The sequence below is a fragment of the Engystomops pustulosus genome, chromosome 7 (genome assembly GCF_040894005.1).
Source record: "Engystomops pustulosus chromosome 7, aEngPut4.maternal, whole genome shotgun sequence".
NCBI lineage: Eukaryota > Metazoa > Chordata > Amphibia > Anura > Leptodactylidae > Engystomops > Engystomops pustulosus.
Genome location: NC_092417.1, coordinates 26269971 through 26292958, shown reverse-complemented (window position 1 = coordinate 26292958; position 22988 = coordinate 26269971). Strand labels below are relative to the sequence as shown.

The 22988-nt window shown below is 48.9% G+C and overlaps 2 protein-coding genes across 3 annotated transcripts in view; both read left to right on the top strand.

Moving 5' to 3' along the window:
- Nucleotides 1–22988, top strand: part of LOC140069452 (cholinesterase-like) — a 269951-nt gene that overhangs the window by 197011 nt on the left and 49952 nt on the right. The window lies entirely within an intron of this gene.
- Nucleotides 3623–22988, top strand: part of LOC140069451 (cholinesterase-like) — a 35440-nt gene continuing 16074 nt past the window's right edge. Inside the window, exons 1-2 of one of the 2 annotated variants that reach the window (XM_072115155.1) lie at nt 3623–3709; nt 21405–22917. In XM_072115155.1, the coding sequence (XP_071971256.1) occupies nt 3706–3709; nt 21405–22917 (1517 nt within the window). In that variant the 5' untranslated portion in view covers nt 3623–3705. Of the gene's footprint in view, nt 3710–4058; nt 4174–21404; nt 22918–22988 lie in introns of those variants that run through there. The other variant, XM_072115154.1, reaches the window with a different exon arrangement.

The following is a 22988-nucleotide window of genomic DNA, read 5'->3' as shown; positions in this document are numbered from 1 at the left end:
CCCCTGCTGTTTCCTGTCCATTTCCGTGGTGTTTCCATCCTTTTCTGAGGTTCCCAGGTGTTTGGCCAAGCTTCCCTGTGCAGAGCCTTGGTCCCCTTGAAAAATGCTCGAGTCTCCCATTGACTTCAATGGGGCTCGTTATTCGAGACGAGCACTCGAGCATCGGGAAAAGTTCGTCTCGAATAACGAGTACCCGAGCATTTTAGTGCTCGCTCATCTCTAGACAGGACTTAAAAACACAGAATGAACCCCACTGTAGTGTGCTTGATTCAGTTAGAGCCGGTTTTCCTGGGTAACCAGATTAACAGACGAATCTGCACATATATGTCTGTATGATTGTATTACACAGTATTCAGAAACACTGAGGCAGATTATGGTAGAGAGAGTATGTGTGCTGTATTGATAACTCCATAGGAGAGTCATGGCCCTTAAAGTGCTATCTGCATCATAGCCCTTAAAGTGTCGGGGTATATTCACATCAGACGGTCAGGGGAGGTAAGGTGAGTATTGGTAAGTATTGGCTAGGTCAAACCTGCATGGGACTAGGTAAGGTAGCCCACGTCATATGCATATGATAGACTGCCGGAGACACACCTTATAATTCGGTGTCAGCCCTAAAGACTGTAAGTCGCTAGAGTGGCTAAATGTGTCATGCATCCACACTGCAGCCCAACTATGGTATCAGCAGGAGTGTATAGATGCAATTGGAGACACTGCCTCCAGAGGGTCAAGCTGTCAGGTTGCTCCCCTTGACTTTGTATTCCTCATAGGGCACTTATATAGGCAGTGTATTAGGTGTGGGATGAATGTATGTGTGAGAGTGAGGTTAGACTAGAAATCTGACAGCCTATACAACCAATACATGATCCTAATGATTTGGTATCACAGACCAGAATTGCTACAGAAACTAGATCCCTTCTTCCCAGATGTATGTTGACTCTGCGGTGACCTCTCTATATTGTGTCTTTTAGGAATTTAGTTAGTTCCCATTCTGGGAACAGTACACAATCTTTTAGAAACCCATAAACACACTTGTGGATAGGGACCATATAGCCTTTCTACTTGGCCTCTGGCCAATAGAATTTGGGAGGAGTAGGGCAAAGCTCGATATCTTATCTACAGCTAAGACCTTGATTTCCCTTTCCTAAAATCGAGTGGCACCATCTTCTCTTTAGACCTTTATTCCTGTATAAAGGATATGCAGACCCTTGGGCACATGGCAGCTTCTTTACATGTTCGTCCAAGTGAGGTGCTCCTGAAATTTATTTGGAGATAGATTATTGAGCCATTCTTGATGAATTTACCCTTCCTGGTGGACCCGCGGGACCCCTACATCCTGTTCTTTACTGCACTTTGTGTCTTTTACTTTTTATTTACATTGTTTTTCTATTTTGTTTTGATATTTCTGTATGATCTTTATAATGGTTAAATGAAGACCCAGACATATTGACCTAAGTGAGATCTGAAAGATATGGACTTTAACTCATTGACCTTTAGATATTATATGACGTTTTGTATTCTTTGTTCCTTAATTGTCGCCCTATGTGACCTTTTCATGATCCTATTGGTGTTCTGTAGTTCACAATTGTAAAGTTTCAATAAAAACGACAGTTGAAAAAAAAAGTAAAGTAAAAAAAAGTTGAAAAGCTTGAAAATAGCTTCATTGAGGAGCTGAAACGTCGCAACTGTTCCATGGGTGAATACAACCACTGAATGTCTTCAGGAGTGCGGTTTTACTGTGTCTACTTTATATACCTGGTAGTAGGGTATCCCCTTACAACCGGGCCCTTTTTAGTTTTTTCACTTCCATTTTTCACTCCCCACCTTCAAAAATCAATAACTTTTTTTATTTTTCCACGTAAAGAGCTCTGTGATGGCTTGTTTTCTGCATAACATCATATTGTACTTCATAGTGACGGTATTTAATTTTCCATGTCGTGTACTGGGAAGTGGGAAAAAAATTCCAAAAAACCCACTGAAAATGGTGAAAAAACGCATTTGCGCCATTTTCTTGTGGGCTTGGATTTTACGGCTTTTACTGTGCGCCCATAATGACATGTCTACTTTATTCTTTGGGTCAGTGCGATCATGGAGATACCAAATTTGTATAGGTTTTATAATGTTTTCATACATTTACAAAAATTAAAACCTCTTGTACAAAATTTTTAATTTTTATTTTGCCATCTTCTGGCGCTAATAACTTTTTCATACTTTGGTGTACGGAGCTATGGGTTGTGTCATTTTTGAGACTTTTGATGACGTTTTCATTGCTATCAATTTAGGACTACACAACCTTTTGATCACTTTTTATTGTTTTTTTTATATTTTTCAAAATGGCACAAAAGTTCAATTTTTTTACTTTAGGCGCTATTTTCCATTATGCGGTTAAACGCAGGTGAAAAACCGTTATTATATTTTGATAGGTCGGACATTTTCGGATGCAGCGATACCTAATGTGTTTATTATTTTTACTTTTTATTAATATTTATATCAGTTCTAGGAAAAGGCGGGTGATTTAAATTTTTAGGTTTTTTTGTTATAATTTTTTTTTTAACTTCTTTTAATTTTACTATTTTTCAGACTCCCTAGGGTACTTTAACCCTAGGTTGTCTGATCGATCCTATCCTATACTGCCATACTACGGTATGGGAGTATATGGGGATTTTCCTCCTCACTCATTACAATGGGGGTCATTTATTAAGGGCCCGATTCGCGTTTTCCCGATGCGTTAACCGAATATTTCCGATTTGCGCCGATTTTCCCTGAATTGCCCCGGGATTTTGGCGCACGCGATCGGATTGTGGTGCATCGGCGCTGGCATGCACACAACGGAAATCGTGGGCGTGGCCGAACAAAAACCCAACGGATTTGGAAGAACCGCCGCATTTAAAAAAAAAAAATAGGGTTGCGGGACTCGCGCTTACCTTCACTCGGAATAAGCCGGTGCACTTCAGTGCATTCCGGCGGGCCTCGGGGAACTTCAGCGTAGCTGGTGGACGTCGGAGGAATCCCGGCCGGACCCGAATCCACCGCAGAGAACGCGGCGCTGGATCGCGAATGGACCGGGTAATTAAATCTGCCCCAATGTGCTGATAGCACATTGCAATGATCGAGTTAATACAAATCAGCCTCGTGTCTTTGGAAGACCCCAGGCTGTCATGGCAATGGATCGCCGTTCCCCGATAACGTCCTTGGCAAGATGGCGACGCCCATGCGACGCCGTCTTTTTGAAGCCGCCTGCTGCAATGCCAGCAGTGATCGGGGGGAAGTCTAGCACTGATCGCTGGTGTTATCGGTAAGCCTTTGCTGCAATAGTCAGCAAAGACTTACCGGCTATGGAGAGGGCTTAGCCTGTGAGCCCTCTCCATGCACCGGGACCCGAAGCCCACAGTACTAGTACGGTGAGCATCGGGAAGGGGATATATGTGAGGCTTCCAAATATCGGCACTGTGATTCGCGATAGTCATTGTGCTGCTCCACAGCTTGTATTTATACATATATATATAATGACAGATCCAAAGTAATGACATTGTATGACATTACAAAGTTCAGGTAAATTCTTACTTATCTTAACACATTTCTGTTAATATTTAATTTACCGTGTTGGCTTAGACTTTATGTTTATAGGCTTAGGTTTTGTTTCATTTTCATGGAAGAGGAGCTACTAAAATATTCAGACAGACTATAGATCGATAGATTGACAAGATGGGTGAGTAAAAGCATTTTAGATTGCATGTGTTACTATATTTCACATATATTTCTGTGGATATGGAAGACTTCAGATAAGGAAACCGAACACCAGGAATAATTAGTAATAGTTGGCAAGTAGTACCACTGTGTATAAACTGTTCAGAAACGAATATAAGCCGACCCATTTCTAAGCACCTATTTTACGTTAAAATACATTTTCCACTGCCTCCCCAAATAAGGAAATGCCCCTTACTACAAAAACCCCAACTCGGCTTATACTCGAGTTAATAAAAAACAAACCATGTACTCACCTTTCTGACATCATTCTCCCCCTCCCCCCCACAGGTTTTCTTCTTTTTCCAGCGATGCTCCGGCTCTGTGTAACTCCGCGTGGATGTTGTACAGATCATGACGTCAGCTGGGACACAGAGGCATAGCATCGCCAGAGAATGAAGAAGACCTGCAGAGGGGGACATTGGAAAGGTGAATACTGTGCTTGTTTTTTGTTATAGGCAGGGCATACATCGGGCAGGGAGCTGGAAGGCTATATACTAGGGCTGAATGACTATTTAGTGGGGGCAAGGGCTGCAGACTATATACTGGGGCTGAATGGCTATATAGTGGGGACAGGGGCCACAGGCTATATACTGGGCTTGAATGGCTATACAGTGGGGGCCGGGGCTGCAGACTATACACTGGAGTTGAATGGCTATATAGTGGGGGCAGGGGCTGCAGGCTATACACTGGAGTTGAATGGCTATATAGTGGGGGCAGGGGCTGCAGGCTATATACTGGGGTTGAATGGCTATATACTGGGTGCAGGGGCTGTAGGCTATATACTGGAGCTGAATAGTTATATACTGGGTGTAGGGGCTACAGGATATATACTGGAGCTGAATTGCTATATACAGTGGGCAGGGGCTTCTGGCAGTATACTAGGGGTCAGGGGCTGTCAGGCTAAATACTAGGGGGCAGAGAGTAGTGAGCTGTATACTGGGGGCAGGGGCTTACTAGCTATATATTGGGGACAGGGGCCACAGGCTTTATACTGGGGTTGAATGGCTATATATTGGAGGCAGGGGCTGCAGGGTATATACTGGGGTTGAATGACTACATAATGGTTGCAGGGACTGGAGCTGAATTGCTATATATAGTGGGCAGGGGCTACTGGGGGCAGGGGATTCTGGCTGTATACTAGGGGTCAGGGGTTGTCAGGCTAAATACTAGAGGACAAGGGCTAGCTGGCTGTATACTAGGGGGCAGGGAGTAGCTAGCTGTATACTGGGGACAGGGACTAGCTGACTGTAAACTGGTGGCAGGGGCTTACTAGCTATATACTGGGGACAGTGGCTACTTGATATATACTGGGGGTTGCCTGGCTATATATTAGAGGGAATGGGCTGGCTAGTTACTGGGGGGCATGGGAAAGTGCATTTCCCAGCCTAGGCTTGTAATTGAGTCAATAGGTTTTCCTAGTTTTCTTACTTAAAATTAGGTACCTCTGCTTATACTTATACTCAAGTATATACGGTATTTGATCCCACAAGCAAACATGACTCAACTCGTTCTTGCTCCATGACATACTACTGCAGCATGGAGATCTTACAAATTGTGCTCCATGCCATAATAGTAGATTAGAACATAGTTATAATTTACAGCTGACATCCCCCTGTAACAAACCTGTGTTAGCCCTTTAAATGCTTTGGTCAATGCAACCGCAGCATTTAAATACATCAGGGTTCCCTTTCTGATTGGGGGTGGCGACAGCTGCTATGGCAACCCTGAAGTCTCATCTAAGACCCCAACACTGTCCATAGCTCCACAGTTGCTTCCAGCAGCAGATACAAGGTAACTGCAGACATAAATGACTATCTGCTGCTCAGAGAAGAGTCCTCCCCTAACATGGATCATAGCAATGCAGCAGCCCTCTCCTCCCTCCACCATTAGTCAGGTCACACAGGAGGCTGCAGAGATAACACAAGTAACAGGCTGAGCTCTGATCTCTCCTGATGCATCTCCTGTACTCTCCTCCATTCACTGTCCCTCCATGTTACACTGCTCTCCTGATGCATCCTCCTCCTGTACTCTCCTCCATTCACTGTCCCTCCATGTTACACTGCTCTCCTGATGCATCCTCCTCCTGTACTCTCCTCCATTCACTGTCCCTCCATGTTACACTGCTCTCCTGCAGCATCCTCCTGTACTCTCCTCCATTCACTGTCCCTCCATGTTACACTGCTGTCCTGCAGTCCTCCTCCTGTACTCTCCTCCATTCACTCTCCCTCCATGTTACACTGCTCTCCTGATGCATCCTCCTCCTGTACTCTCCTCCATTCACTGTCCCTCCATGCTACACTGCTCTCCTGATGCATCCTCCTCCTGTACTCTCCTCCATTTACTGTCCCTCCATGTTACACTGCTGTCCTGCAGTCCTCCTCCTGTACTCTCCTCCATTCAGTTGTCCCTCCATGCTACACTGCTCTCCTGATGCATCCTCCTCCTGTACTCTCCTCCATTCACTGTCCCTCCATGTTACACTGCTGTCCTGCAGTCCTCCTCCTGTACTCTCCTCCATTCACTGTCCCTCCATGTTACACTGCTCTCCTGATGCATCCTCCTCCTGTACTCTCCTCCATTCACTGTCCCTCCATGTTACACTGCTGTCCTGCAGTCGTCCTCCTGTACTCTCCTCCATTCACTGTCCCTCCATGTTACACTGCTCTCCTGATGCATCCTCCTCCTGTACTCTCCTCCATTCACTGTCCCTCCATATTACACTGCTGTCCTGCAGTCCTCCTCCTGTACTCTCCTCCATTCACTGTCCCTCAATGTTACACTGCTCTCCTGATGCATCCTCCTCCTGTACTCTCCTCCATTCACTGTCCCTCCATGTTACACTGCTCTCCTGATGCATCCTCCTCCTGTACTCTCCTCCATTCACTTTCCCTCCATGTTACACTGCTCTCCTGCAGCATCCTCCTGTACTCTCCTCCATTCACTGTCCCTCCATGCTACACTGCTCTCCTGATGCATCCTCCTCCTGTACTCTCCTCCATTCACTGTCCCTCCATGTTACACTGCTCTCCTGCAGCATCCTCCTGTACTCTCCTCCATTCACTGTCCCTCCATGTTACACTGCTGTCCTGCAGTCCTCCTCCTGTACTCTCCTCCATTCACTGTCCCTCCATGTTACACTGCTCTCCTGATGCATCCTCCTCCTGTACTCTCCTCCATTCACTGTCCCTCCATGCTACACTGCTCTCCTGATGCATCCTCCTCCTGTACTCTCCTCCATTCACTGTCCCTCCATGTTACACTGCTGTCCTGCAGTCCTCCTCCTGTACTCTCCTCCATTCACTGTCCCTCCATGTTACACTGCTCTCCTGATGCATCCTCCTCCTGTACTCTCCTCCATTCACTGTCCCTCCATGTTACACTGCTGTCCTGCAGTCCCCCTCCTGTACTCTCCTCCATTCACTGTCCCTCCATGTTACACTGCTCTCCTGATGCATCCTCCTCCTGTACTCTCCTCCATTCACTGTCCCTCCATGTTACACTGCTGTCCTGCAGTCCTCCTCCTGTACTCTCCTCCATTCACTGTCCCTCCATGTTACACTGCTGTCCTGCAGTCCTCCTCCTGTACTCTCCTCCATTCACTGTCCCTCCATGTTACACTGCTCTCCTGATGCATCCTCCTCCTGTACTCTCCTCCATTCACTGTCCCTCCATGTTACACTGCTCTCCTGCAGCATCCTCCTGTACTCTCCTCCATTCACTGTCCCTCCATGCTACACTGCTCTCCTGATGCATCCTCCTCCTGTACTCTCCTCCATTCACTGTCCCTCCATGTTACACTGCTGTCCTGCAGTCCTCCTCCTGTACTCTCCTCCATTCACTGTCCCTCCATGCTACACTGCTCTCCTGATGCATCCTCCTCCTGTACTCTCCTCCATTCACTGTCCCTCCATGTTACACTGCTGTCCTGCAGTCCTCCTCCTGTACTCTCCTCCATTCACTGTCCCTCCATGTTACACTGCTCTCCTGATGCATCCTCCTCCTGTACTCTCCTCCATTCACTGTCCCTCCATGTTACACTGCTGTCCTGCAGTCCTCCTCCTGTACTCTCCTCCATTCACTGTCCCTCCATGTTACACTGCTGTCCTGCAGTCCTCCTTCTGTACTCTCCTCCATTCACTGTCCCTCCATGTTACACTGCTCTCCTGATGCATCCTCCTCCTGTACTCTCCTCCATTCACTGTCCCTCCATGCTACACTGCTCTCCTGATGCATCCTCCTCCTGTACTCTCCTCCATTCACTGTCCCTCCATGCTACACTGCTCTCCTGATGCATCCTCCTCCTGTACTCTCCTCCATTCACTGTCCCTCCATGTTACCCTGCTCTCCTGATGCAGTCCTCCTCCTGTACTCTCCACCATTCACTGTCCCTCCATGCTACACTGCTCTCCTGCAGTCCTCCTCCTGTACTCTCCTCCATTCACTGTCCCTCCATGTTACACTGCTGTCCTGCAGTCCTCCTCCTGTACTCTCCTCCATTCACTGTCCCTCCATGTTACACTGCTCTCCTGATGCATCCTCCTCCTGTACTCTCCTCCATTCACTGTCCCTCCATGTTACACTGCTCTCCTGATGCAGTCCTCCTCCTGTACTCTCCTCCATTCACTGTCCCTCCATGTTACACTGCTGTCCTGCAGTCCTCCTCCTGTACTCTCCTCCATTCACTGTCCCTCCATGTTACACTGCTCTCCTGATGCATCCTCCTCCTGTACTCTCCTCCATTTACTGTCCCTCCATGTTACACTGCTCTCCTGATGCAGTCCTCCTCCTGTACTCTCCTCCATTCACTGTCCCTCCATGTTACACTGCTCTCCTGATGCAGTCCTCCTCCTGTACTCTCCTCCATTCACTGTCCCTCCATGTTACCCTGCTCTCCTGATGCAGTCCTCCTCCTGTACTCTCCTCCATTCACTGTCCCTCCATGCTACACTGCTCTCCTGCAGTCCTCCTCCTGTACTCTCCTCCATTCACTGTCCATCCATGTTACACTGCTCTCCTGATGCAGTCCTCCTCCTGTACTCTCCTCAATTCACTGTCCCTCCATGTTACACTGCTGTCCTGCAGTCCTCCTCCTGTACTCTCCTCCATTCACTGTCCCTCCATGTTACACTGCTGTCCTGCAGTCCTCCTCCTGTACTCTCCTCCATTCACTGTCCCTCCATGTTACACTGCTCTCCTGATGCATCCTCCTCCTGTACTCTCCTCCATTTACTGTCCCTCCATGTTACACTGCTCTCCTGATGCAGTCCTCCTCCTGTACTCTCCTCCATTCACTGTCCCTCCATGTTACACTGCTCTCCTGATGCAGTCCTCCTCCTGTACTCTCCTCCATTCACTGTCCCTCCATGTTACCCTGCTCTCCTGATGCAGTCCTCCTCCTGTACTCTCCTCCATTCACTGTCCCTCCATGCTACACTGCTCTCCTGCAGTCCTCCTCCTGTACTCTCCTCCATTCACTGTCCATCCATGTTACACTGCTCTCCTGATGCAGTCCTCCTCCTGTACTCTCCTCCATTCACTGTCCCTCCATGTTACACTGCTGTCCTGCAGTCCTCCTCCTGTACTCTCCTCCATTCACTGTCCCTCCATGTTACACTGCTGTCCTGCAGTCCTCCTCCTGTACTCTCCTCCATTCACTGTCCCTCCATGTTACACTGCTCTCCTGATGCATCCTCCTCCTCTACTCTCCTCCATTCACTGTCCCTCCATGCTACACTGCTCTCCTGATGCATCCTCCTCCTGTACTCTCCTCCATTCACTGTCCCTCCATGTTACACTGCTGTCCTGCAGTCCTCCTCCTGTACTCTCCTCCATTCACTGTCCCTCCATGTTACACTGCTCTCCTGATGCATCCTCCTCCTGTACTCTCCTCCATTCACTGTCCCTCCATGCTACACTGCTCTCCTGATGCATCCTCCTCCTGTACTCTCCTCCATTCACTGTCCCTCCATGTTACCCTGCTCTCCTGATGCAGTCCTCCTCCTGTACTCTCCACCATTCACTGTCCCTCCATGCTACACTGCTCTCCTGCAGTCCTCCTACTGTACTCTCCTCCATTCACTGTCCCTCCATGTTACACTGCTGTCCTGCAGTCCTCCTCCTGTACTCTCCTCCATTCACTGTTCCTCCATGTTACACTGCTCTCCTGATGCATCCTCCTCCTGTACTCTCCTCCATTCACTGTCCCTCCATGTGCAACATCCCCCACCGGGGCCTAGCCCTTGAGGTGAGGCCTGGAGACAGCCGGGGCCCGCGATACCGGAGTGGCTGGCGGTTGCGGCCTAAGCACGCTATTGTCACGGTGCTTGGTAGGGGGGAACCGGAGGGCTGTCCTACAGCCTGGCAGGTCTCCAGCAGGGTGGTGTTTGCAAGAAATGATGAGGGAGCGGCTGCTATAGCGGATCTCCCTGGGGCAACCCCTTAATGTCCCGAGTGTGAGTCTCTGGGTGATGGACAGGGTGCCGGTGATGAAGGCAGCCGTATTAGCAGGGACCAGACGGAGACAGAAGTTGAAGAAAACAACTTACAGTTCTTTATTTGAACCGGCAGGAACCGCAGCAAACGTGCCTTTAACAGGTAGATGGAGTGCTGAGATGTGAGTTGGAGGGAGCCTCAGGAGATAGTTCACCAGCCTGGATGTAGAGGGCAGGCTGGGAGGCAGCTGTGTCCTGGTAGGAAGCTTCAGCTTGTCCTGTAGGGCTTCAGGTATCACCTTCAAAGGTAAGATGATACCCCTTTTCCTCACTACACTAACTCTAATCTATTACTCCACTCTTCAGAGGCAGGGGCTAGGCCCTTTCTGCTCTGGTATGGGCTAGACAGAGATCACCCACTCACTCACTGATTCTCCTAGGATTCCACACTAGAATAATCCTCCAGAACATTCCTGGCCAGAGGTTTTATTACCTCCCTTTGGTCAGGTGGTGGCTGCTCCTCCAATCACATCTCAGCTTACAGAGCACAGGATGTAACACATATCATTGGATGACAGCATCTTGCATTATACAAAATACTTAACCTCTGCCTTGCCAGGCAGGATTCACCACTGCAATATCCCTATGTCCTGTCATGACCATGTAGTGTAATGGGATTACATGCAGGTGGGACGTATTCGCAAACCCTTCCTCGCCATTTCATCGGCGAGGGTGTTGCATACCCCGGGGGCAATTGAAAGAGCCGCCCTCGGCTCGACTACAGTTGTTTTGGGGCACAGAGGGGGCTAAGGGCACTTCTAGGAAGTGCAGGCTATGTGAGGTGTAGGGACAAACTGCCCATGGTCCTGGAGACAGGCACCTGGGTTGGTGTCGGACTAAGACAAAAAAATGTAGCTGTATGACAGTTGGTCGCTGACGCCATTAAACCGAACTGTACAGTAGGAAAGGTGTGGTGTCATGTCCTGTAATCCACTCCTTGCACCAAGGCCTGTATATTTGTTTTATCAACGCTTCTTCCCTGGCGGCAATTATATAGTGTATATATGCATACATTGGCATATGTGACACAATAAAACATTGTACTACATAGAGACGGTCCGACACAGCCACTCTACAACCTGAAAAGCCTATGAAAGGGTTAATGCAGACTACTGGCAGATATGACAGTGTGCAAACATGTTGTAAATTCACATTGGCTAAGGAGCCCAATGGGTACACATCTTATAACTTTGCAAACGTTACAGAGGTGGATAGGCTACTCAGGGTAGCACGATAGTAAATGTCTCTTTCCTGCAAAGAAAAGGCATAAAAAGTGCAAACAGAATGTCCATACCTAAAAGGAAGGCATTAAGTGCAAAATAGTAGTCAATGGCCACTTTTCCCTTGTAGTATCTGGCAAAAGTCTCTCAGAAGGTCTCTAGTGACAAAGTCCATCTTCTGGGTACAGCCCTTGATGTGGGGAAAAGTGCACTGAGAAGCAAAGGGTCTCCTCTATGTGTAGAGGGACAGAGTCCTTTGAAGAAATTATCTCTGCTGTGGCAGAGGAAGGGTGCTATCATAGCACAGGACAATAATCAGTTCAAGGTATGTCTCTTGACTGAGATAAATAAGGGTAAGAGTCTCAGGAAAGTCTCTGGCTCAATAGGGTTAGGACAGAAATATACAATATGTACAATGTACAGTACCTGAAGTGGGCTACAGCCCTTCAGGGGTTAGTCAGCATCTTCTTCGGTGGTAAGTACTTCGGTGTCAGAAAAACGTACCTGCCTCCTGCTCCTGCGGGTCACCAGTTGGTACTCCTGCAGGTACGCAGGAGCTTTACCTTTTGTCTCCCTTTGAGACCTTCGAAGTTCCGGCCTGGAGAAGATAACAATCTCCTCATCGTCGTCCTCTGATTCAGGCGCTGGAGTCGGAGTCTCAGCTGGCTCTGATGCTTCAGAGGTTGCAGACACTGGAGCCGGATCATCCTCCACAGGCAGCAGTATTGGAGACTGCGGTGGGGATGATGGTCTCTCCGAGGTACCTCTTACTGGAGTGGAAACAAAACAGAATTGAGGCACAGTCACAAGTTCCAAGAAACTGGGGGTAGGTGAACACAAGGAGGTCTGTAAGTTGGGGGTCGAGGTGAGAGGTGTAGACATAGGGGCAAAAGGACGAAGACATCTCTTCAGCCGGTTCCTATGTACCCGGAGTGGTGGACGGTCTCCTCTTGAAATCTCGTAGACTTCAGGGGAGAGACTGTCCCTAACTAGGTATGGCTCACGCTCCCAACGCCCATCTAGCTTACTGGTAGGATGGTTGTTGCGCAGCCACACTCGATCTCCTGGGGCAAAAGGCTCAGCACAGGCATTACGATCGAAGTCCCTTTTTTGTTTCTCTCGGGCCTCTTCCAACTGCAGATCCACAACTTCTCTGGCATCCGCCAGGCGCCTCTGGTGTTCGTGAACCCAGTCAGTCTGAGGGAGTAAAGACTGGGAATCAGGGGACTCCATGTCCCAGGTCATATCAGCAGGGAGATGGCCGTGTCTCCCGAACATCAGATAATACGGGGTGTATCCTGTGGAGCAATGAGTGGTATTGTTGTACAGGTACACTAATTCGGGCAATAGTTTTGGCCAGTCAGCCCTTTTTGCAGGGGTCAGAGTCCTCAGCATATTGATTAGAGTCTGATTCATCTTTTCACAAAGCCCGTTGCCTTGGGGATGATAGGCTGTGGTCCTCAGCTTCTTGCAGCCATATAGGGTGCACAGCTCCTGGAAGACTTGGGACTCAAATGCTGTTCCTTGGTCTGTAAGGATCTGGTCCGGACAGCCATAGGGGAGGATGAAGCTCTTCCACAGGGCCGCTGCGGTAGTCCTTGCAGACAGATCTCTGACAGGTACTGCAACCACAAATTTGGTATAGTGGTCGATGATCGTAAGAGCATAACTGTGACCGGATCTGCTGGGCTCCAACTTCACGTGGTCCAATGCCAGGATCTCCAAGGGCCGTTGGCTCACAATGGGACGGAGAGGGGCCCTTTGATTGTGTCGCTCTCCTCGAGCGATGGCGCAGGCCGGGCATTCTCGACACCAGGCTTCAATGTCGGACTTCATGTTGACCCAGAAGAATCGTCTTCGGAGGGTGGCTTCAGTCTTCTGAGCGCCAAAGTGTCCAGACTGGTCATGGTACATTTCCAGTACTATCTTGGCGTCCCTCCTGGGAATCAGAATCTGGTATATCCGATCATAAGTGATAGGGTCCAGAGTTCTTCTCTTTAGCAGACCCTGGTGCATGCTCAGAGTCTTTCTCTGACGCCACAATTGAGACAGTTCTCCATCAGCTCTTCTGCGCCGGATTCTTTCAGGCACTCGCCCACTAGAGAGATAGTCCATTACTTCTCCTATGGCACGGCTATCAGCCTGCAGACTCATCCAGAGGTCCTTTTCCGCAGGGGGCTCTGACTCTTCTTGGGGAGTAGCTGGCGCTGCCTCTGTCGGTAGGGAGTAAACTCTCTGGGCATCTTGACGCACAAACCGGGCATAGAATGCTGGCATCTCGACATCTTCCCACTGAGCATCCGTGGAGGGTCCCTCCCACTGGTCAGGGAGACGGGACAGAGCGTCGGCGTTGTCATTGGTCTTACCAGCCCGGTACTTGATGGTAAAGCTGAAATTGGCAAGTCTGGAGGCCCACCGTTGTTCCAGTGCTCCAAGACGTGCGGTGTTCAGATGCGCCAAAGGATTATTGTCTGTGAAGACAGTGAAAGATGATGCAGCTAGGTAGTCCTTGAACTTTTCGGTCACAGCCCAGACTAACGCCAGAAACTCCAACTTGAAGGAACTATAGTTCTGGTCGTTTTGCTCCGGTTCTCGGAGGGAACGGCTGGCGTAGGCTATGACCCTTTCAGTTCCGTTTTGGAGCTGGGATAATACCGCCCCTAGACCTTGCTTGCTGGCATCAGTGTATAGGGTGAAAGGCAGACTATAGTCTGGATATCCCAACACCGGAGGTTCAGTCAGCCGTTGCTTGAGCATCTGGAAGGCAGCTTCTCGTTCGGCCGTCCACTCAATGGATACTCGGGAACGTTGGCTCTCTTTTGGCAGGCCCCTTAGAAGCTCTTGCAAGGGAGCCGCCAGCTGGGCAAACTTCGGGATGAAACGCCTGTAATAACTGGCAAATCCCAGGAAGCTTTTGATGTCCCGTATGGTTGATGGGGTAGGCCAGTCGTAGACAGCTGCAATCTTCTCTGGATCTGGCTCAATTCCATGAGCGCTCACCACATGTCCCAGGTACTTGACGCTAGGTTGTAGCAGGTGGCACTTGGATGGCTTGACCTTCAACCCATGTTGGGTCAGGATTTGGAAGACTTCAGCCAGATGGTGGAGGTGGTCTTCATAAGTCTTGGAGTAGATGATGATGTCGTCCAAATATAGCAGGACGGTCTCGAAGTTGCGATGACCCAAACATCTCTCCATCAGCCGTTGAAATGTGCCTGGGGCGTTGCATAGCCCGAACGGCATGTTGTTGAACTCGAACAAGCCCATTGGGGTGGTGAAAGCCGTCTTCTCTCTGTCTTCCGGCGCCATGGCCACTTGCCAGTAGCCACTGGTCAGGTCCAGGGTAGAGAAGTAGGCAGCTGACCCTAGGGCTGCGAGGGATTCCTCGATTCGAGGCAGAGGATAGGCGTCCTTGTGGGTGATATTGTTGATTTTCCTATAGTCAACACAGAATCGAAGGGTTCCATCCTTCTTCTTCACAAGGACCAGCGGGGCAGCCCATGGGCTGTGGCTCTCCCGGATAACGTTGGCTGTCTTCATCTCTTGTACCAGCTTTTTCACCTCTTGGTAGCGGGCTGGAGGTATGGGCCGGTACCGTTCCTTGATAGGAGGATGAGAGCCAGTAGGGATGGTGTGTTGGATTAGAGTAGTCTGCCCAAAATCCAGTGGGTGTTTGCTGAAGGCCTGGTGGTGCTTCATAACGACATCCAGGACACCTTGTACTTGGTCTGCAGGAGTAAAATCGTCATCTCCAATATTGAGCTCAAGCCACCAGGATTGCTCGGCAGGCTCATCTTCAGCACCTTGCTTCACTTCCAACTGTTGGGAGGCAGACAGAGAGGTTTCCACCAAGTCTTCAGGATGCACGCTGAAGAGAGTGGCTACGGCTTGGTACTTTCTCAGATCCACTGGGGAGTCTCCCACATTTAGTAATCGAATGGGTACTTGTCCTCGGGATACAGTGACTAGGCTCCTGGCGGCTAGAATGGGCAGGTCTTCATCAGCTGGTAGAGGTTCTACTATCGCCTGGTAGTCTTGACCTTGGACGCCCATGCAGGCTCGACACCATACTAACGTCTCAGTCCCAGGTTGAAGGCGGACAGGTTGGGGATCCTTGACCCGGGCTCTGCAGATTTCTCCATTAGGGCCAGCAAACTTCTGTTGCGCCGCTAGAACCTGCATAGTCTCTTGAATTACCTTCCGGGAACCGTTGGGCACTGTTGGCAGGGAGTCGTGGAGAGCCTTCAGCACTTCAGGGTAGCAATTGCGGAGGACATTGGTACCCAGTACCAGGGAGAAGTTACCGTTTTCGGGCACACGTGTCACCACTACGCCCTGTCTGGTTAACTCAGTGTCTCCAATGGTTAGCGTGGGCTCCCAGTAGCCGCGGATGGGTACGGGTTTTCCGTTCGTAGCAATAATGTTCAAGTAAGCCTTTGGAGGCTGGACTAGGGATGCTTTTCCTCGGCATTTCTCGAAGGCAGCACTCCGGAGGGTGGTCACTTGAGAGCCGGTATCAATTAAGGCCGGTAGGGTAACTCCATTGATGGTTACATGAACCATGGGGCGAGTCCCCACGAACCTGGGCATCCAGTTAGCATCTCGGGGACTTACAAGTTCTTCCCTTGGAGGTCGTCCCTTAGCTCCAAGGGTTTGTCGTTTAACTGACGACAATCATTCTCTTCATGCCCATATTTATGGCAGTAGCTGCACCGCTGGCGGGGTTTCTTCTGACTCCAGGTGCTTAACGACTTCGCCTCTTTTGGGCGCTGCTTAGTCGGAGATTCACGAGGAGTAGCTGACCGTACCGGGTTCTCTGGAGGTTTCCTCCTCATAGCGGAGATAGTCACTTCCACCTGGGTCAACCGATCGAGGATTTTATGCAGGGTGTCCGCCAGATTAGAGACCTGTCCTGCTAAGTCAGCAACTTCCGTAGCCGCAGGAGTAGGTGATGTCGACTGCGTTGGATAGCAAGCTAGAGCAGATTCCTCCATTTCCACGGACTCAGGCTCTTTCTGCGGTCCAGTAGGCGGTCGGTCCCCTAATATGTCAATGGCAGTTTCCTTAAACTCAAGGAAGGAGGCCTGGGCATGTTGAGAAGAGATGATCTTTAGTTGACACCTTTGATTTCTATCAACAAGTCCATTAATAAATTGTTCCCTTAAGGTTTGATCAGAGGTTTCAGCGTCTTTGGGCTCCAGGCAGGTGATGGCCTTCCATGTCTCCTGTAGGGAGAGGGCAAAGTCTCGGAGGGACTCTTGGGGCTTCTGTCTTTTCCCGAAGAATTTCTGCTTCAACTCGGAGACAGTACACTTGTCAAAGGTGTTATGTAGCCTATCAAGAATCTGGACCACATTCTGACACTGTTCTCGGGGCCAAGACTTGACTTCCCGGAGAGCGGGTCCTTTCAACTGCCCGATGAGGATGCCCACTTTCTGTTCCTCTGTGAATGGGAGCAAGGCGAAGGTGGCTAACAACTTGTCCCTGAATTCAGGGAGAGTATGTGATTCTCCCTCGTAGTAGGGTAACCAGGGGGCCCCCAGATAGTAGGGCATAGTCAGAGGCATCATGGTGGGAGTCCCAGGGACACTAGCTGTAGCAGGGCTGAAGGGACTCTCTGGAGGACTTAACATGCTCCGGTACCCTGAGGAGGGACCAGGGGACGGGACTTGCGCCAGTCCCGTATCTTCGTCCTGGGCGGACATGACTGGCCTAGCTGAGGGAAGCCTGTAGGGTTACACAATGTCCGTTGCTATGGACGATGGCTAGAATGGGACGTGGGCACTTTAGGACACAGTCACTATTCCCTGGGAGGTGAGCCAATAACCTAGCATCGGAAACAATCTCTACCCCCCTTTAACTTCCCCAGCGGTACTCACTCAGGATCAGCCGCGGTGACAGGACAGCTCCGGTACACGAAGGTCTCCGTTCCCGATGTCCGGCAGGCAGCAGGGGCTCGGTGATGCTCAGCGGTGTTCTCCTCCAGTCGCAGGACACGTGCGCCGGAACTCCGGATGAGGCGCACGCTGCTGGCAGGCTTCAGGCGCGGCCTGCGCCGAAATCCAAGATGGCCGATTAACCCTCTTCGTTGCCGGCCGCACTCGTTCCAGCTCCTCCTCCATGGTAGTTCGCGCCACTCGCGCAGGGGGCGGAGCCTAGAGACGCCTCTGGAGTTCCCGCCAGTGAGGATTTGGCGGGCTGAAAATACTTGCTGCGCCACACGCCTCTGAGGTAAACGCTTCAGGCGCGGCAGCGCCGGATGTAGCAGAGCTGACACAGTTCTTGCAGGAATTAACCTCTTGAGTGCTGGAGCGGCGCTCGACAGCACGTGGCAGCAGTCTAACAGTTCAATGTGAAACACACAATTACTTGGGCCTAAACCCGGATGGCAGCAGGGTTAGGCAGCACAGTCTTTTTCTTAATAAAGTACAGTCTTTAGTGCCAGGATAAGGCACAGAAGTAAATATCCTGTTCGTGACGCCACTTGCAACATCCCCCACCGGGGCCTAGCCCTTGAGGTGAGGCCTGGAGACAGCCGGGGCCCGCGATACCGGAGTGGCTGGCGGTTGCGGCCTAAGCACGCTATTGTCACGGTGCTTGGTACGGGGGAACCGGAGGGCTGTCCTACAGCCTGGCAGGTCTCCAGCAGGGTGGTGTTGGCAAGAAATGATGAGGGAGCGGCTGCTATAGCGGATCTCCCTGGGGCAACCCCTTAATGTCCCGAGTGTGAGTCTCTGGGTGATGGACAGGGTGCCGGTGATGAAGGCAGCCGTATTAGCAGGGACCAGACGGAGACAGAAGTTGAAGAAAACAACTTACAGTTCTTTATTTGAACCGGCAGGAACCGCAGCAAACGTGCCTTTAACAGGTAGATGGAGTGCTGAGATGTGAGTTGGAGGGAGCCTCAGGAGATAGTTCACCAGCCTGGATGTAGAGGGCAGGCTGGGAGGCAGCTGTGTCCTGGTAGGAAGCTTCAGCTTGTCCTGTAGGGCTTCAGGTATCACCTTCAAAGGTAAGATGATACCCCTTTTCCTCACTACACTAACTCTAATCTATTACTCCACTCTTCAGAGGCAGGGGCTAGGCCCTTTCTGCTCTGGTATGGGCTAGACAGAGATCACCCACTCACTCACTGATTCTCCTAGGATTCCACACTAAAATAATCCTCCAGAACATTCCTGGCCAGAGGTTTTATTACCTCCCTTTGGTCAGGTGGTGGCTGCTCCTCCAATCACATCTCAGCTTACAGAGCACAGGATGTAACACATATCATTGGATGACAGCATCTTGCATTATACAAAATTCTTAACCTCTGCCTTGCCAGGCAGGATTCACCACTGCAATATCCCTATGTCCTGTCATGACCATGTAGTGTAATGGGATTACATGCAGGTGGGACGTATTCGCAAACCCTACCTCGCCATTGCATCGGCGAGGGTGTTGCACATGTTACACTGCTCTCCTGATGCAGTCCTCCTCCTGTACTCTCCTCCATTCACTGTCCCTCCATGCTACACTGCTCTCCTGCAGTCCTCCTCCTGTACTCTCCTCCATTCACTGTCCCTCCATGTTACACTGCTCTCCTGCAGTCCTCCTCCTGTACTCTCCTCCATTCACTGTCCCTCCATGTTACACTGCTCTCCTGATGCATCCTCCTCCTGTACTCTCCTCCATTCACTGTCCCTCCATGTTACACTGCTCTCCTGATGCAGTCCTCCTCCTGTACTCTCCTCCATTCACTATCCCATGCTACACTGCTCTCCTGCAGTCCTCCTCCTGTACTCTCCTCCATTCACTGTCCCTCCATGTTACACTGCTCTCCTGCAGTCCTCCTCCTGTACTCTCCTCCATTCACTGTCCCTCCATGTTACACTGCTCTCCTGCAGTCCTCCTCCTGTACTCTCCTCCATTCACTGTCCCTCCATGTTACACTGCTCTCCTGATGCATCCTCCTCCTGTACTCTCCTCCATTCATTGTCCCTCCATGTTACACTGCTCTCCTGATGCAGTCCTCCTCCTGTACTCTCCTCCATTCACTGTCCCTCCATGCTACACTGCTCTCCTGCAGTCCTCCTCCTGTACTCTCCTCCATTCACTGTCCCTCCATGTTACACTGCTCTCCTGCAGTCCTCCTCCTGTACTCTCCTCCATTCACTGTCCCTCCATGTTACACTGCTCTCCTGCTGTCCTCCTCCTGTACTCTCCTCCATTCACTGTCCCTCCATGTTACACTGCTCTCCTGCAAAGGGGCCCCTGTCCCTGACTAGCAGGAAAGTAGCTAAAGTAACATGTGAGAAGCTGTCACCTATTTATCTATACATCCATTCATGTCAGCCTGACCGACCATGATGCTGTGAGAATACATAGTACATGTGTACTATGTGCAGTGTCCTGTGTAGTGTGCAGGGGGCACCATATTCAGGATTCCTGGCGCACGTTCTTCATGAATCTGGTGCCCCCTGCACTGCTTTGACAGACTGCACCAACTTTTTTTGGTGCACTTTTAACATGGGGCGTGTGACACATTTCTATTGGACTTCTATTGGATCAGTAAATGCAGGGACTATTTTAGCACAGCAGGTGGAAGGAGACTCTGAAGGCTGAGCGCTCTGTAGCACTGAGTTGTGCAATAACTGCTGCTGTCAGTGCTGTGCATGTGCCTGGCCCCTCCCACATCTGCTTCTGTGTGGAGCAGAATAGAGGCTGAACAAACATCATAATAACAAATAGAAATGAATCTTTAATTTCAGGTAACCTTTACAAATAGTTTTTTTTAAAATATTTTAACCTCTTTGACAGCTTTTTGTAGTCAATTGTTTCGTGGCATAACCCCTTTAAGGTTCACTCACAAAATTTTGGTGTGTCAAGTCTTCACCTGTTCTTTCATTCAAATTTTTATGGGAGGCAACATCATGAAAAAGTGTTGATTCAGACATTTAGATGCTATTTTCTGTTACATGGTTCACTGTCAGTAAAATAGTTTTATATAAAGGACACATTGGGAGACAGGGATACCTAAAATGCTTTTTAATTGTCTAATTATTTTATTAAGTGTTCTAGGAGATTTCAATTTTTCAGTTTTTACATTTTTTTACATATTTTTTTTAAAACTTAAAATAAATTACGATAAATTCGGTTTTCCCAACTCCCCCAGGGTATTCAAAATCTAGGGGGGATCTGATTGTAATCAACTGCATTGCAGTATATTGTGAATATATTGTGAATATACTGTAGTCTGGCTAATAAAAGTTATGGGAGGCTCTAAGAGGTTCCCAGCTTCCAATGGAACCGATTAAAGGGGTTGTCTGAGAGTTATGAAGTTCTACTTACCTTCCGGCGCCCTCCGGTGTCCCGCACTGCTGTCGCTCCGGTCTGGGCACCATGTAAACAAACATGGCCGCCGGAGCAGCGCTGGACTCAGCTTTCGGCCGGACAGTGCTGTGAATAGGGATAGCCACAGCCGCCCAGAGGCTGAGTCCAGCGCTGCTCCGGAGGCCATGTTTGTTTACATGGCGCCCGGATCAGAGCGACAGCAGCGCGGGACACCGTAGGGCTCCGGCAGGTAAATAGATCTTTATTTTTTTAAACAGCCCCCTCCGCCCACCTTTAGTTTTTTTTTCATAACTCTCGGACAACCCCTTTAACACCATTCAAAGAAAGACCGGTAAAGAGGGAATTTTGGCGCGGATCAGCATTTAAATATGATGGCAGCCCCCCATGTGCAGTTTTGCTAGATGCAGTAGTCGGGTTTGACCACAACACCTAACAGGTTAATGGCCACAATCAGTACCAGCATCAACCTAATTAGTTATGAACTTTGGAACCTCCTGTGACACGGGTCCCTCTGGAATTAATTCATATTTGTATCTATGTCTAGAAACCATATGTTAAATAAAATTCCCATGTTCCCCTTAATATTAAAATATTATTTTTTTAAAATTTTTAGATATGATGGACAAAAATATGTGGTCTTACCGCCACATATTGTGCTTGGTGATACTGACTATGTTTGCTGTATGTGTTACGACTGAAGATGACACAATTATAGAGACAAAACAAGGGAAAGTAAGTGGAATAAAGAAGTCAGTGATATCTCACACTGTCACGGCCTACCTGGGGATTCCATATGCAGAGGCACCAACTGGGGAAAAAAGGTTCCAAAAACCAGAACCAAGGGCACCATGGGAGGGCATTTACCAAGCCACCAGTTATGGAAACTCTTGCTACCAGAATAAAGAAGAAGCTGAAAGTTACATTGATGTGCTTGGCACCGATATGTGGAACATCAAAAATGAAATGAGTGAGGACTGTCTTAGTCTGAATGTTTGGGTCCCAGAATCCATTTCTACACCTGCATCTGTCATGGTTTACATCTATGGAGGATCATTTTATTCTGGTTCCTCAGCTTTAGACCTATATGATGGAAGTGTGCTGGCAGCCTCGGAGAAAGTGATTGTAGTGTCATTGAACTACAGATTGGGGGCGCTGGGTTTCTTAGCTTTCCCAGGAAATGCAAAAGCTCCAGGAAATGCAGGTTTGTTTGACCAAAGACTGGCTCTTCAATGGGTTCATGAAAATATAGCAGCATTTGGTGGAAACCCAGAGAGTGTTACAATTTTTGGGATAAGTGCTGGAGGTGTTTCTGTGGGGTATCATGTGATCAGTCCCGGGAGCCGTCCTTATTTCAATAGAGCCATTATGCAAAGTGGATCACCTACAGCAGACTGGGCTTTTCGATCCCAGGAATCAACAAGGAAATTATCCTTGAAACTAGCCAAGTCTGTTGACTGTCCTACAGAAGATGATGATGCCACTATAGCCTGCTTGCAAAAAGTTGATGCCAACAAGTTAACTAGTACGCAAATTTTGGGTATGACTGGACCTACCTTGACATTTTTTGTGCCAATTTTGGATGATGACTTTTTAACTGACATCCCTAAAAGTCTAGTAAAATATTCAAAGGTGAATACTGATATTTTGATAGGAGTAGCCAAGGATGATGGTAGCACATTTACATTGATGGGCGCTCCAGGGATTAGTGTAAAAAATGAAAGTTTAATCACCACTGAACAACTCAAAGATGGTTTAAAATTTTACTTTCCATCAGAAGATGATATAAATGTAAAATCAGTGATGCTATTGTATAAAGACTGGAATGACACCACAAACACAGAGAAGAACCGTGATGCCTTGGAGAAGATACTGAAAGACAATTTTTTTACATGTCCTGCAAAGAATTTTGCAAACTTTGTTGTTAAGGCTAAAAATAATGTATTTGTCTATGAATATGCTCATCGTCCATCAATAGAAACTCTTCCGGAATGGATGGGTGTCATACATGGTGCAGAAGTGACAATGTTATTTGGACACCCACTTATTTCACCTCAAAAATTCACCAATCAAGAACAAGTATTTAGCAGACGACTTATGAAAATCTGGGCCAACTTTGCCAGAAATGGGTAAGTCCAACACTATGGATAATGCTATGGAAGTAAAACAGTGTATGAGCACAGGTGTTCCTGTATGAGTA